We start from the raw sequence: 14,581 nt of genomic DNA on the forward strand, positions 1-14,581 counted from the left end.
TGGTGGTAACAGGCTGAGCCGCGGTAACACTGCAGTTTTGAAGACTAGTTCTGAGTAAATGCTGCTGATTGGCAATACCAGTCTAAAGGATTTCATACTGGCATGGTTTTCACACTGTGGTCTCTGGAAGATCTCCAGGTGGTCTACAGAGCTACTTGGGTTAGCACAATAGCAGGGCACTTCTGAGTCTACAAAAAACCACTGTTTCCTGGTGCTTTTCTATCTCAGTCCAAGACTTCAGGAGGTGTATTGATCACACGGAGGAAGTGAGCATGGGAAAGCTCCTTGGTTCCATGCTGCTTGGGTGGAGTTTTTCCACAGACATTTGCAGATGGCAGCACAAATGGAAATTGGGCCAATAAAAGATGTTTTGCAGAATGACACATAGATGGGAGAGTTTGCTCTTAAATGTAAAACTTGGCTTTAGGGAGGAGAAATAAGACGTGAAGCACGTGGAATTGAAGATAAGATCATGAAGCGATCCTTTTTTTTTTTTTTTTTTTTCCCCTGTGCGTTTATTTTCAGCAAGGTTTAATATTATTGTAATAGTCGTGTGAAAAGCTAGCTGGGACCTTTCAGCAAACATTGCAGTGCATCAAAGGTAGCATATGAAGAGCTGAAGATTTTAATTGACTTGCTGTGTTTGTGTAATAAAGTACTTAGAGCTGTTGTAAGATGTTAGAAGATTGAGAAGCCAAGTGGGCAGTCTCCCAGGACAGTCTCTGTTCTTCAGGATCTGTCTGTAATAAGGAAAAGCCGGAGAATTATTGTTTTGTCATGGTTTGGACTTCTACTTCCAACAGTCACTATGGTAGTCCAGCAACGTTTATCCTCCTGTGGAGCAGTAGGCGTGCTGGCTTGAACTCCTTGCTGCCCTATTTCCAGTTTTGGGCAAATGTCACCGAGGGTACATAATTCTTCCACAGTGTGAGAATACATCAGAGTGATTCCAGCAGAGCTTTCATTTTATTCACATTTGTGTTTTTATTTGGTGTTTCTTGATGTTTCAGGAGTTATCTCAAGAATCATTTGGGTCCCAGGCATCATCTGCTCCCTCAATGGCTTCCAGTAAAGGGCAAGAAGACATGAACTTGAATCTTCAGTCCAGACCTTCTAGCCTGCCGGTGAGTGGTGAGCTGTTGGAGAAGTGAATGGGGTGAGGGCAATCAGAAGCACAGCAGGATAAATTAGCACTGGTAGTATTCCACGTGGAAATGGGAATGATGGAGGCTGCCTGTGCTTTTTACCAAGTCATTAGCTTCTGGCTTCCCACTGGAGATTAAATGTAATTTACAAAAGTAATGGATCTGAGAGTAAAGTTTAACCCTAGGTACTCTGGTCTGCGAGTTCTAGCCTAAAGATTTCTTGAGTTTTCTGTTCATGGTGTCTGAAATACCTGACTACTGTGAGAGTAAGTTCTGACCTTCAGGCAAAGGTGTTTCACTTTTATTTTACTCCATTGTTCCTTTAGCCCACTGTTTCATAGGTGGTTAAGGGCTGGTAGAGCTGTTCCCTTTCTGTGTTATTGGATCCTCATACTGCTGATTTAAGCTTCTTTGATCCATTCTGACTGAACAGTTGGTGCAAAAGACAAGTTTATTAATACCTGGAGTGAGGAAGATCAGTCAGAGAGAGCTCCTTCCTAGATGAAAAGTTGTATTTTCTGTTGCATCCTGAATCTGCTTGCTGAAGGTGCAGTGAACAGTTGTGTATGAAATCAGTGCCTGGTTTTCCAGCAAGTTTTGGACCAGAATAGTTTAACGTTGGGTTAAAACTTCATGAAGAAAATGGAGAAGGGTTAGAAGTTTAAGTTTGCGCAAGTCACTCTGTGCCTCTGACTTGGAAGAACAGTACTGAGCTGCTGCATTCAGATTTTGCTGGTTACTTTCACTTGTAACCAGTAGGAAGTGAGTGAGTTTTTTTTTTTATTTAGCCACTGGCTAAGTCTGTTTTCTAAGCTGCAGTTGGATTGGTCAGAGGAAAGTGAACTGTGTATACAGCAAAGTTATTTTTGCTCTCAGCAATGAGAACAGCTTTGTTGTGAGCCCCTTGAAATAATTCCTTTGGATTGTGGGTACAAATTGTCACCCAAAATACAAAGTGATTCTAGTTCTGACCACCTAATGGGAGTAGTTGTGGGTTGTTTCTTTTTTTTCCTCTTTTTTTTTTTTTTGGACCTCGATTACAAAGATTTAATTTGTTCTGAGGCCTGGGGAAAAATCCTTTTAAATAGCATGTTTCTTTCCACTCTGCCTCTCCACAAGTTCTTCCATGTGACCCATCTTCTGGCGAAGAATGTAGGAAAAGTGAAGCCGCTGAAGTAATTGAAGAAATTGCTCTAGCTCTGAACGGTGGGAAGTCCTGTTTAGTAGCATTGTTGATAGAGCCTTCATGAATCCTACCAATCAGCGCCCTCTGACTCAGATTATAGGAATTAGTTGCTCTGCTTAGCAGAAGTGGCTCCTTCTCAGCACCAGTGGGAATTTTTTATACCTTGTGGTTTAATGCGCTTGGCCCCTTTCAAGCTTTCCTTTTTCCCAAGCAATTTAAGAAAAGATATGCATCTCAGCCATAGGAGTGAGGGAAAACTTAGAGAAGAGGGAATTTTATCCAGTTTAAAAGTTTTAAATGATAATGTGTTCACTAATTTCTAATAAGATATTCAGAGGTTTTCTGATAAGAAATCCAGGGCACAAAAATTGGGTCCAGCTTTTATTATCTGCTAGCTGGAAAGCTTATTTTCTGTTTTAAACAGACTTTGTAGTCATCTTGTTTTTCTGACTTTATCACCAAATAATTAACATTTAAGAAAACAAACAGTGTTTAGCTTACCCTACCCCTGGTGTACTTTTATGTCTTTTCTTCCTTGGCGAGCCAGAAAAAAAAAAAAAAAGCAAACACCACAAACTCCCCGCAAGAAGAAAAACTCACTTCTATTCTTACGTGTGTTTCATAATTTTGTCCCTCAAATTAGGGTACTGTAGGGCAAGATCAGCACCTGTTTGTAAACTGAGAATGCATCAGACAGCAATGTTGTGGGGTGTTGTAAAGAGGACCTCTGAGGTGTATGGAAGCCAACTCTTTGTTCCAGGGATGAGTATCTTGCACGAAACTTGGCCTGGGGAAGCTTAGAAGCAGAAAAGCTGCGCTGGAAGGGTGTTATCAATTTCTTTTATCTTCCTTATATTCCTCACTCTGTCTGTTTTAGAAAGTTTTATACTAGTCGAGGGGATTCCTAGATCCCTGTTTTGCTATTATATATGACTTAGAGAAGCATAGTTAGTTTGTGGGTTTTTAATTTTTCGTGGAGTTCTGAGTCCTCTTCTAAGCCTCCGTGGGCACTGTGGAATAGCTCACTGGGTATCCTGGAATCTGGGCAAATCGTACGATGCATCATCTTTAATTAAACATAGATCAACTCCAGGAGGAGAAGGAGATTGCTGCTTTTAGGTACTTATTTATGAAGTGTTAAATTTATGTACCCAGTGCCTTTACGAGTCTTTAGCCTTTACACGTTTAGTACTGTGCATCGTATTAATGCTAGAACTTCAAGCAGTAAAAGTGGGAATATATCTTGGGCTGACACTGTCACCGTTTCAGGAAGTGGTGGTCTCCTAGAGATGATAAGTGTTGGTTTGGCAACGTTGTCAAGTTCAACTCCTGTCAGATCTTGCTGGTTTGTTAGGATCTGCCTGAGAAATATAACATTGATCATTCTGGGTGGAGGTCTTCAAGGTATCCTCCTGGCAGTGATTTTTGTGTCCCTAACTAAACTTTTTTTCTATGTTCCTGTATTAAGACTTTAAATAGCAGAAGAGTCAAATTACTGATTTCTCTAGTGCTTTGTTTGAACGTCTGCAAGTAGGAAAATGTCTGGTCTCCCATTTCTGCTGGTGTTACTAGGCTGCTCTAGCTAAAGTATTTCTTGGTTTATTGTTCCCTTTCTGAAGATTGTACCTGCTGCGACGGGAGAGAATGCTGCTGCGAATGCGCTGATGTCTTTTAAAAAGTAATGCATCCACGCGAGTGTCCTGCCTGGTCCTCTTTTCCTGTAGCAGGCTGGATGAAGAATTTCTCTGAAGAATTTGCTGCTTCCCTAGGGAATCTCTTGTCAGGATTGCAGCTAAACTAAACTTAGATTCCAATTGTGTATGGGAGAAGTGAAGTGTAGTCTTTTGTGTCTGGGTGTAATAGAGGAATAGTAATCCATAGCATAAATCATATTCTCCCAGGAGATTCCCTAGTCTCATCTCTTCAGCAAAGAATTTTTCTTGGCAAGTCATATCCAGTTTATTTGGTGTTTCTACCTTTGGAGGCTTGGATACAGAGTCTGTAAAAGTCAAATATTTCCAGCTATTAATTATCTTCTGCTTAGGCTTGGAAGATGCTCTGGTAACAGGTACGGGGAAGCAAACAAGTTGCTAGGACATCCACTTGGGTTTGGATTGAAGTCAGTTCTGCTGCAGAAATCTCTGGAGTTTTGGGATTGTTGGAAGGAATTTCGTATCTCATTGTGGAACGTGGAGCAGTGTTACGTTGCCTTGGTCTCTGCCTTGAAGGGGTTGAGTACAGGTTCCTGGTGTCTTTGAAGTGGATGTGGAGTAAAGCACCGAGACAGTGCTTGCCATGCTGTTAGCACCTTCCTAACCACAGAAGTTGATAAGTGTGGTGTTAGGACCTTTGACAGATTGGCCCTAAAAGCCATGTATAGAGCAAAAGTGATTTGCTACCAGTATATACTGGCTGTATGTGCTTTTCACTGGACTTTCTGGGATTTCTTCAGTGAAGTTTTTCTATTTGTAGAAACCAAAACTAGTGTGAGGCATGCTGTTCTCAGCAGTGCTTTGATGGGAAGGGTTCTGCTTGGGGTGGGACTTCTGGCTGAACCAGGAGGGCAGATACTGGCAGGGTTTTGGAAGCGCTGAAATAGCAAGGTTGTGTTTGAATTTTTGTTGCAGCAAATGCATAATGAAGCAAACTGGGGCAGCTTGTACAGAAGTTTCAGAATTCCAGTCACAGAATGTTTTTAGTCAGTTTTGGTCAGTTTACTGTGTAGCTTGAGGGAGGAACCCCATTCCTTCTCTGGGCAAATGATTTTCATCTTGATGTGGAGTGGGAAATCATTTTAATCTCAATATTTTGCACTGCTGGCAAACTGTATTTCTTATTTAACTGCATTTCAATTTGGTTCATCACCAACTTCAGGTCTGAAAAGAGTCTTGTTGATGGCAGGAAGGATTATAACCAACTACAAACAAATTTCCTGATCTGTTTAACTTTTGAATATGCGTTCTGGTTTTGGATTTTTTACATTATGGATTTAGCAAAATTAGACTATGGGAAGGGAGAGAAATGAAGCTGCTGAGTTCTGGCTGGTAGAGAAGTGATTCTTTTGTGAACATCCCCAGCGTGGTGGGGTATTTTTTGTTTGACTTCTTCCTCATAAGCCAAGTAGTTTCTGAATTTGGACGTTCTGGAGGGTGTCAGGAAAGCACTGTTTGGATTTGCCAGTTTTTACAGGGTGGTCATTTCAGCTTGCACTCTGCAGGTACTTGAAGTGGAATAAAGTTGAGCTCTCTCAGCTGCATCCTCTGACCTGGAAATAATGAATGCAACAGCCTGACATACAGTGAAAAACTATTTCAAAGCTGCTGTGGATGGGGACGGAGGTGCAGCTTAGGAAATGAATGTTTTCTTAAAACTTCTTTGAGCTCAATATTTTTCGTTTTGGCAATTTGTTTTGGGGGAAGGGAAAAGAAACTTTTATAGTTGAATCTCTTTGGTCACTTCAGTCACTCCCTTCCCCCCCATATGGGACTTCCTGCTTACGTTTGGTTTGTATTTGGCCTTCTGAGCTTGTCTTACTGCTTGCCTTGAGAGAGAGGGATTAGTGGTGTATGCATTTTGAAGCAGGGGAGCTGCATGCTCTGGTGGCTGGGCATCGCAGTGGGTGTGCGGATGAGCGCATCAGCACCCGGAGGCTTGCCCCAGGGATCGCAGTACTTGAAACACTGGTACTGGAGAGATGGGTGCCTTCCAGTTTATGCTGATGGGAAGGTTTCTATCCCAAGTTATGGTGATAGAGGGAGTTGAAAACATTTTTTAACCTGACCATGGCTTCTTTGTCTCAGCTTTTCTCAGTGTGTGCGATTTTGGCAATCGTTTTTGTGTGGTTCTTTAAGAAGGCCATGCTTTGTTTTTTAATTAATTTTAATTTTGCTATGAGCCTTTACAGATGCAGAGAGTGTAGAGTGCTGCTCGCAAAGCTTCCCTAATCTTCCAGCCACTCCAGCGACATGCTTCGCGCGTCTGACCTGCTTCTCGGGGCCGCTCTGCTATTTGTCCATGTGGCAATTTCTCTCCTCCCACCCTTTCCTCCAGGCTGGAACCGAGCTGATCTGACCTGGTGCTTGGGAGGAAGCTCCCCACCCCTTGCTGCATCTCTCGGGCCCTCTCTGGGCCACACCAAACCCTCTGCCCCCACCGTGTCCCCCCAGTGAAGCCCAGAAGCGTCCCTTCAGCAATCACACTGCGCTGGGGCCGCTGCTGCAGCTCGGCTTCGCAGGAGCCTGCGCTGGCAGCAGATTGCGCTATGCTCGATGCCGGGCTCGTTTCCTGTTTCTATTCTAGTCGTTAGCGGCTCGGCTCTGCTTCCTGCCTCTACGCCTTACACAGATTCCCCTAACTGGAACCTTTCGTTTTCTCAGGAGCGATTTCGGTTACAGGCCTAACGGAAGCGCGGAGCGGCCATCTCGGCGGGGAGGGCCCGGCCAGCGGCCGCAGCTCGCTCAGGAGCTGGGCCTTGCACGTTCCCCAGGCCGGGTTTAGGCCCAGCTGGAGGGACTAGGCGGGTCAGCGTTTCATCAGGAAATTGCTGTAGGATGACCAGTTCTGATGTTGGATCCCAAACAATAGTCTGTGCTCTCAGTCACACGCATCCCCTGGAAACACAGAGCGTTCTTGCACCGTGAGTGCTGAAGCGCACGCCGCGTGAGATGACCCTCTGCTTCTGAGCACGCTTTCGAGCAGCTGGCTGTTGTAGGGCAGGGAAATCAGCCTTTCACTTCCTTTTTTGCTGCTGAGCTGGTGTTATCGGAGACCCTTGAAAATGTGCGGAAGCCTCAGTCAGCCTGATGTTGGAAGCAACTTAACCCTGCTGGAGATCCCAGACGGTGCAGGGGAGGGAAGGACGGGGCTGACCTGACCTTCGTGTGCTGCGTGGGGTGGTTATGGGGATAAGTGAAGGTGTTTAACTTCGCCTGACAGCACTGCACTCATTTTAAATGCTGCCATACCTGCGCTTTCGGTTTGCTGGGATCATTTCCCTAGTAATGTCATTTTGGCCTTCTGGATTGACTCGTCTCGGAGATGTGCACAATCACAAACGCAGTGGAGAAGGCTTTCCACGTGGCTCTCGAATGCAGGGCATGGCGTGGGCCCAGGGCTCTGGCGGTGGCAAGGTGGCTGGGACGGGCTTGTGCCCGTGTCCCCGGGGGTGCAAGGTTCGCGCTGAGATTTCAAACGAGGCCTGCGTGGTAATTGGAGGAGGAGTTGCGTAAATACGTTTTATCGTAGTTTGAATCAAGGCTCACTGAGGGAAACAGAAACGTTTATTTAAAAAAAAAAAAAAAAAATAATTTCCTGAAGTGAAACAAAGTGACATCTCTGGGAATTGACTGCTCTGGCAACCCCTGACCCTGAGGGTGGCGGTGGGTGTGCGTCAGTGCGTGGCACGAGCCAGGTTGCCATGGCTGTGCTTACCTCTTCCCTGCACGCTCACTGCTCTGAGCCAGGACGAGAGCAGAACTGCTTTCAGTCCTTTAAAACGTCTCTTTGGTTTCTCTGTCCCGTCCAGGTCAGCAGTACCTGGGAGCAGTATTTCAGACAGGCTCTGATTAAAGCTTATTCCCCTAGAACTGCCCCAGCTGGCGGTGTCGGGGGGCTCAGCCGTAGCCCTCGTGTTGCCCCATTGCTGTCTCCCCGCAGGTACGGGGCCTTTCCGAGGCAGCTGCCAGCTTTTGGCTGCCTCTTCCCAGCTCGTTCCAGCGAGGGCACTGCCAGATTCATCAGGCTTGCAAATATCCATTGCCTTAACAAATCCTGTTCCCTCCTAAAATCTTTCTTCTTTATGCTTTTTTAGAAATGGATTCTGTCACTCTTAATTGTTTCACAGAGGCTGATGATAATACTAAAAGCGGAGTTGTTTTGAAATCTGAAGTATTGGTCTTAACAGGGGCCTTTTAAATTTTTTAATTATTTCAGACTTCTGCCTTTGCTGCGTTTCTTTGCCCACCCAAGCTCCTGTGGTTGGCATGGTGGCATAATCACATGCTGAGATGACTAAATGCTTTGGAGTCTAAATTGAACACATCAGAGATTGGAAAGTGCCTTCCAGAGGAAGCACTGCTGGGGAGTTGGAATATCCTTTCGGCTGGCAATAAGAGGGCAGCTTCCTGCCTCTTACGGCATTGAGCTTCTTGGATGATCTGGGCTTTGTCTTCAGACCGAAGCAGAACAACACAAAAAAAAAAACCTCTGGAAGGAAAACAAAGGCTCTTTAAATAAACAGGTTGTGGTCTGTCACCTGAGACCCATACTAGCATCTCACTTGCACTTTCCTTCCCAGGGCCTGGTGCTGGACCAGCCTTTCTGATTGATGTGGTCAACTTGTAGCTCTCGCTCCCCTGCATGCCCAGCACCCTTCAAAAAAAAAAAAAAAGAAAAATCAGTGTTGCTGAGAACATCCTCTGATGCTGCTGTGATAGCGCTGCTCACTGTGCCCGGGTCATGTATGCGTCTTTCCTGCAACCCATTTCAGGGTTGGTGTCGCTGTTGAAGCTTCAAGTTTCACCCTTTTTTTTTTTTTTTTTTTCTTTTGCAGCATGCTGCTGCTGGATGGCCAGGCTAACTTTTGTGCTAGCCAAAGTGTCAGGCAGAACTTCAGCATTTCCGCTGCTGCTTTGAATGCTTTGTTGTACCAGTGGTTAGGTAAACCTGGGAGTACTTTTAGAAGCTGAGCAGTTTTCAAAGGGTTAAATGGCAACTATCTCCTGGGGGGCTTTGCTGCTGTGATTCCCAGGGTCCTGCAGAAGAGCTGAGCACCCAGCGCTCCCGGGGTGGGACCACCACCTTTCCACGCTGTGGGTTTTCCCTTCAGCGACATCTTGTTCTGAGGGTGAATCACATTGCTCCTCCTGTACTTCGTGCTGCAACCACAGCCTCCGAATCTCTCCTCTCCAAAGAGGCAGAATATGAAATTTGTTAATCTGGTCAGTGTTTCAAGGGGGAGGACACCCCCCCCCCCTCATTTTCTTTTCTTTTTTTAATTTTATTTGGAAGGGGAAGAGAAGGAGGGGTGGCACAGAGTAGGAGCAGTAGATGTGATTAAAGCTCCTGCCGAGCAGATCTGTGGGAGTGGAGTATCGACCTCTGAAAAATCAATGGCTGCTGCGGTAGCAGTGCTGGCTGTTTTGCAAGGTCTCCCGTTGCAGGAATGTAGTAAAGCCAGCAGCAGCACTTCCGTCTCTCTTTCTCCCTTTTTTATTTTGTACCTGCTTTCTGCCAAATGACCCGACTCACCTAGATTTACTGAGGTGGATTAGAACAGCAGCTTATTTTTGCAATCAGAGTAAAATTTCTTGTGTGACGCTGAGCCCCTCCTCCTGACAGCCTCCTTTCCAAACGCTCTTTTTCCTGCAGTGCAGCTAGAGCCAGCAGCTTCTACCAGTTTGTCTAAAGCCAGCCTGGAAGAATGAGCTTTTCAGCTTCTTTTTTTGAGCTGAAACTGCACAAATCTCTCTTGCATGTTCTAGTCCCCATCTTAGGTTTGTAATTGTCAGCACTGATGCCTGAGAGGAGCTTAAACTCCTCATAAAGGAAGGGAATATGGACTCCATCTAGCAGAGGCTGGAGCCTTGATAGTGTTACCTTCCTCATACTTGTTTTACTGGGCTGGTGTTTTTTTCCTGAAGTAGCAAAAGTCAAGCACTTTTCCTTTGTTTAAGGCATCCTGGGATGAGTAAGTGGCACGTAATAGAACCTGAACGTTTTTATGCACGCTTAGTTTTGTAACTGGGATCTTTGCTTTTTTCCAAAAGAGCATGATGCAGAACCTGAGAATCCTCTTACTGCTCAGATCAGGGTTTGAACTTCTAAGAAGAAATTTGAGGGGCCAAACCCAGTCATTTTGTTGTATAATTGAAACTCTTTGTTCCTTCTCATTGCTGGCCTTGCCCTACTTGAAGAGAGATAGAAGAGGCAAGGCCTTAAACTTAAAAAGCTCTCACGAAGCACGGAAGCGAGCTGTGCAGCTCATGCTACTTCAGCAGGCATCTTCCTGGGCATTCCTTGTTTCTTAACCCAGGAGAAAGTCATCTTTCCCTTGTGAACTAAAACCAAACTCTTCAGCTCCTCAGGGAGTAAAAACTGAGAGGTACGTGGCAGAGGAGGAAAGCTGTGTATGGTCAAGAAGCGTGTTGATTTTGTTGCTAGATTTTGATTATATTTGATTAGTCTTTAGTAGCTTGGAAATGTGGATGAGTGTAGTTCACACACAGGTATAAGCTCTGAATCAGTAGAAGGTAAACTGACCATTTAAAAATACACACTGTTGGTTTCGGCCACCTACTCCTCCCCAAGTAAGACCTGTCACATACAGAATGGAACTCTTGATAACAATGGTCCTGGCTGTGACCTTGCTGTAAGTTCTGGTGATGTTCTAGGTGTGGAGAGAGGTTGTGCTGGAAAAGCGTTGTGTGTGCATCCTTCCTTCTCCTCCTCCCCTTTGTCTGTTGTCCAGCCTAAACGTGTTGGAAGAATCCCATAGCTCTTGACCCGTTATACTCTGCACGTTAACAACTGTAGAAGAGCAGAGAGCGAGCTGAATGATGTCACTTATATCTTTGTGGTGGTAAGTGCTGATGGGTTTAGACAGGATTTTAAAGCATGGCAGGTGAAGTTGAGCTGGTGGTAGGTGAGGCCTGCAGGAGTGTGGGACCTTTCCAGTGTATCTCTGGTAAGCAGGATCAGCTGGGAGACTGAAAAACTCACTTCTGATTGTTTAGTGCGTTGGTGAGAGAAAACCTGGGAGACTGTAGATGATGTAGATGGAGAGTACTCTATCCTCGTAAGTGTTAAATGTTTTTTTTGCTGTAGCTTAAGTTGTGTTTCCCAACTCCAGCTTCTAGTTTTTACTGGGGAAGCAAGCTGAAAGTAGAAAGGTGGTGATGGGCTGCAGGGCCCTGCCTGGACCCTTTGTCAGATCTGGGGAAATCTCTAGTCAGCTTTACGAGGTGTTGTGCACCTGAAGGATGTGGTAGATGGAGCACAGTGAGGTCTCCAGGCCGCTTGGTGTTACGAGACGTGTTGCTCTGTGGGGTATAAGATGCAAAATAGAGTTGTCTTTACTGTAGAAGGAGGAACAAGTCTGTTTTCATAGAAATAGCAGGGAGATTCTGGCCTGCCAGTCGGCTGTGTCGTTTTTGTGGTAGAGAGGACTTGAGGTATGTTGGGGGTGGAAATAAAGGGGAGGGAGAGGACGAGCTTGTAATTTTAGGTGTCGGTAGTTCTTGAATGAGTGGAAAGTAAGCTGCAGAGAACGTGAAATTGGAATCAAAAGTAGGTATTTCAATTAGTCAGAAGCAATGAGGAGGCTTTTTCCCTTCCAGAAAGAATCGGGGAAATAAATTTAGCCATTGTGCTGTGGTCTTGCTTGTAAGCATCTTTATGGAAACAACTGGCCTTGCAGAATTTATAACCTCTACCACATGCTCGTCTCCAGCTCATAATTTCCTTGAGTGCTATCTAGTGATCTGATAGACGTAATGATTGTGGGCCCTGACTGCGCTCCTTCCCTCTTCCCCCACACTTTTCATACGTGCTTACCTTGGGGATGGGCAGGGGAGCAGCATAGGAAGCTCGCAGTCCCCGGCGAGGAGATCAATTTACTTTCTGGTCAGTCTTCCTGCTCTTCCAGATCAGTGGGGTGGGCTGGAGCAGAGCCTTGAATCTGTTCTCTGGGGTTTTGTTACCTTGATCTGAAGTATTTCTCGTTGTTTCATCTTCGTGTTTGTTTAACAAATGAGCTCGTATCAGATAGCGAAATGGTGGTTCCCCTGTTGTATGAAAGAAACCTCGCTGTTTCCAGCACAAACGAAGCGGCTCCCTTGTGTTGGTCATGCCAGGACTTGCAACCCTCTCCCGGAGATAGATGAACTCCCCTGCCCCCTCCTTTGGGTACCAGATTGTGTGATTTCAGGCATGGTTTTGTTGTGGTGTGAAAAGAAGGTGTTAGCTGCTGAGTCCTTGTTTGTCAGCAGTACTGACAAACCCATGCTGGCATCGGTGAGGATTGGGCAACCAATCGCAGCTGGAACAGTTATCGTTTCAGGGTCCCTGTGGGCTTCCGCTATCAGGTCACATCCCAAAATAACACTGGGCAGTATTTCAAGTGAAGAAACTCAGGCTTTGGGGCTGCAGCCAGCCTGGAGTGTGAGATTCTGTGTGAAATAGTTGGAATCCCTCCAGCGTTTTTGATCTGCATGGCAGATGAGCAATAAAATGCATAAAAAACACATTGGAAACACGTGAGGAAATTCTCCAGACCCTGACGTTTCCTTCAAGTTGGCAGAGTTACTGCTGTTGAGCCTCACCTCCTGTCTCGGCTCGATTGGCTGTGCTTGCAGGAGGAGGGAAGAGGAGAGCCCTTCTCGTGCTGCTGCTGCGTCTTCCCAGGTCTCTTCCTGATGCTCTGCGGGAGGCAAATAAAACCTCGCTGGCCTTCTTCTCTTTGGACTTGGTCCAGAACCCACTGACAGCAGCAGGTCTCCATTATTGCAACGAGGTTTTCCTTTTTCTTTTTTTTTTTTTTCTTTAAGGCTTCTCTGCTGTAACTGTCGTTAAAACAGTCTGCTGAGAGGTTGAGAGATTTCCTTTCCCCCTAGTTCATGGTGCACTTGAGTAAATGGGATATCAAAGTTGGAGGGTGTCCTTTAGATCTAGTTAGAAAAACACCGCGTCTTGATGGTTGGCATCCTGAGAAAACAACTTGATAGGTGGAAAACAGCTCCTTACTGATTAGCTGCTTGCACTTAAGCATTCCAGTCTCTGCTTCTCTCCTTCCACTTGCAGGAATCACACTTCTGAGAAACTTAGTGCTGCTGGATAACACACTTAGAAAATGCTGCTGTGCTGCTGGAACATTTCTTTGCTGGGAAATGACTTTATTATCGGGATTCATAAAACTTACAAATCTGTAGAGGTGAAATTCACTTTGTGAGTTACTCGCTTTATGTGGTACTGTCCTGTATCAATTCATACGTGTCCTAACATCCAAGAAAGGTTTACACATAATTCATTTTTAACTTATTTAAACTGATTATCTGAGAGGCTGATCCAAAGCCTGAAAGCTAGAAGGCCTACTTCTCATATATGTGAGGTCCGTGATGGTATGCCAGCAATGCAGAGAGGCCCTCGCTTGCATGTCTGAAGCAACCCCGTATTAACCCACTTAATTAAAACTGAATGTTTTTAAATGACTTGCAGTACTTAGGGTAAGCTTTGATGCGCAGGCAAGGTTGAAGACATCAGCTTCAAAGATTGCTATCTAGTTACTTAGGAGTTAATATTCAAACAGTTTTTAACACTGCTTCATTTTGTGTATCACAGACATTTTTGGCCTGGTATTGCCAAATCGTATCCTCTTATTCTGCCTGGGACATGCATGGGTATCACTCACACCACGTAGCAAACAGTGACCTGCCCAGATCTCGGAGGCAGACTCCTGCCTCTTGGAGAAGCGTCTCACTTAGGCTCCTGATAATGGAAGGAAACTTCCAGGCTCCACCTTGCGTGCTTGCCCTGTGCCCATCCTTTCATGCCCATGTGCTGTCTCAGGTGTACATTTGTAATGTGGTTTTCTTCTGAGCCTAAAAATCTCTCAGTGAAATAGCAGTAGTAGCTCTGCCCCTCCGGTCTGAAGGTTTAACTGCTGACCAGCAGAACTGCTGAACTGCGTGAGCTTGTGGTGAGGGTTTTAAAGCTGCAGAGGGTTTTGGCCTCCAGCTTCATTGCAGTGATGCTAAAAACAGCATTTGGATGTGTTTGGTGATTTAGCCTAAAAGTACCTTAAAGGAAATGTCAGTAGCTACTAGAAACAATTTTAGGTCAGGCTGAATTGACTTGTAGGTGTTCTGATCCTCTCCTAGACTAGAGAGGAACCTAGAGGTGTATCATATGCCAGTAGCTGAAGTTAAATCTGATTAATCTCAGTCTTAGATAGGAACTGCATAGGAGAGAAGAGTGTTCAGGTCTTGATTGTTTGTGTTGGTTAATGCCTTTTAATGCAAAATGTTGGAAATTCCCTCTTTACCCCCCACTTCTGGTGGTTTCTTTAGTGGGATGTGGGCTTTGTCGAAGTTTTCCAGGGGGAAAAAAAAAAAAAGTAACTGCGTAAATGAGCAATGCTTCTTTCTACCTTAGGAAGGTAGTGAAAATTACAAAACCTCACAGACACTATTTTTAGGCTTTTTCTCATTTTTTTTTAGCTTTTACTGAAATAAAACAAAGCTGCTTTTTTTTTGCT

General features: G+C 45.1%; 1 protein-coding gene across 2 annotated transcripts in view; it reads left to right on the forward strand.

Annotated features, from left to right (window-relative positions):
- The window catches only part of ARID1A (AT-rich interaction domain 1A), a 60,776-nt gene that overhangs the window by 25,224 nt on the left and 20,971 nt on the right, over positions 1 to 14,581 (forward strand). For both annotated transcript variants that reach the window (XM_084497287.1, XM_084497286.1), the window contains exon 4: positions 1,011 to 1,124. In XM_084497287.1, the coding sequence (XP_084353413.1) occupies positions 1,011 to 1,124 (114 nt within the window). The remainder of the gene's footprint in view (positions 1 to 1,010; positions 1,125 to 14,581) is intronic.

The sequence above is a fragment of the Aythya ferina genome, assembly GCF_964211825.1.
Source record: "Aythya ferina genome assembly, chromosome: 24".
Classification (NCBI taxonomy): Eukaryota; Metazoa; Chordata; class Aves; order Anseriformes; family Anatidae; genus Aythya; species Aythya ferina.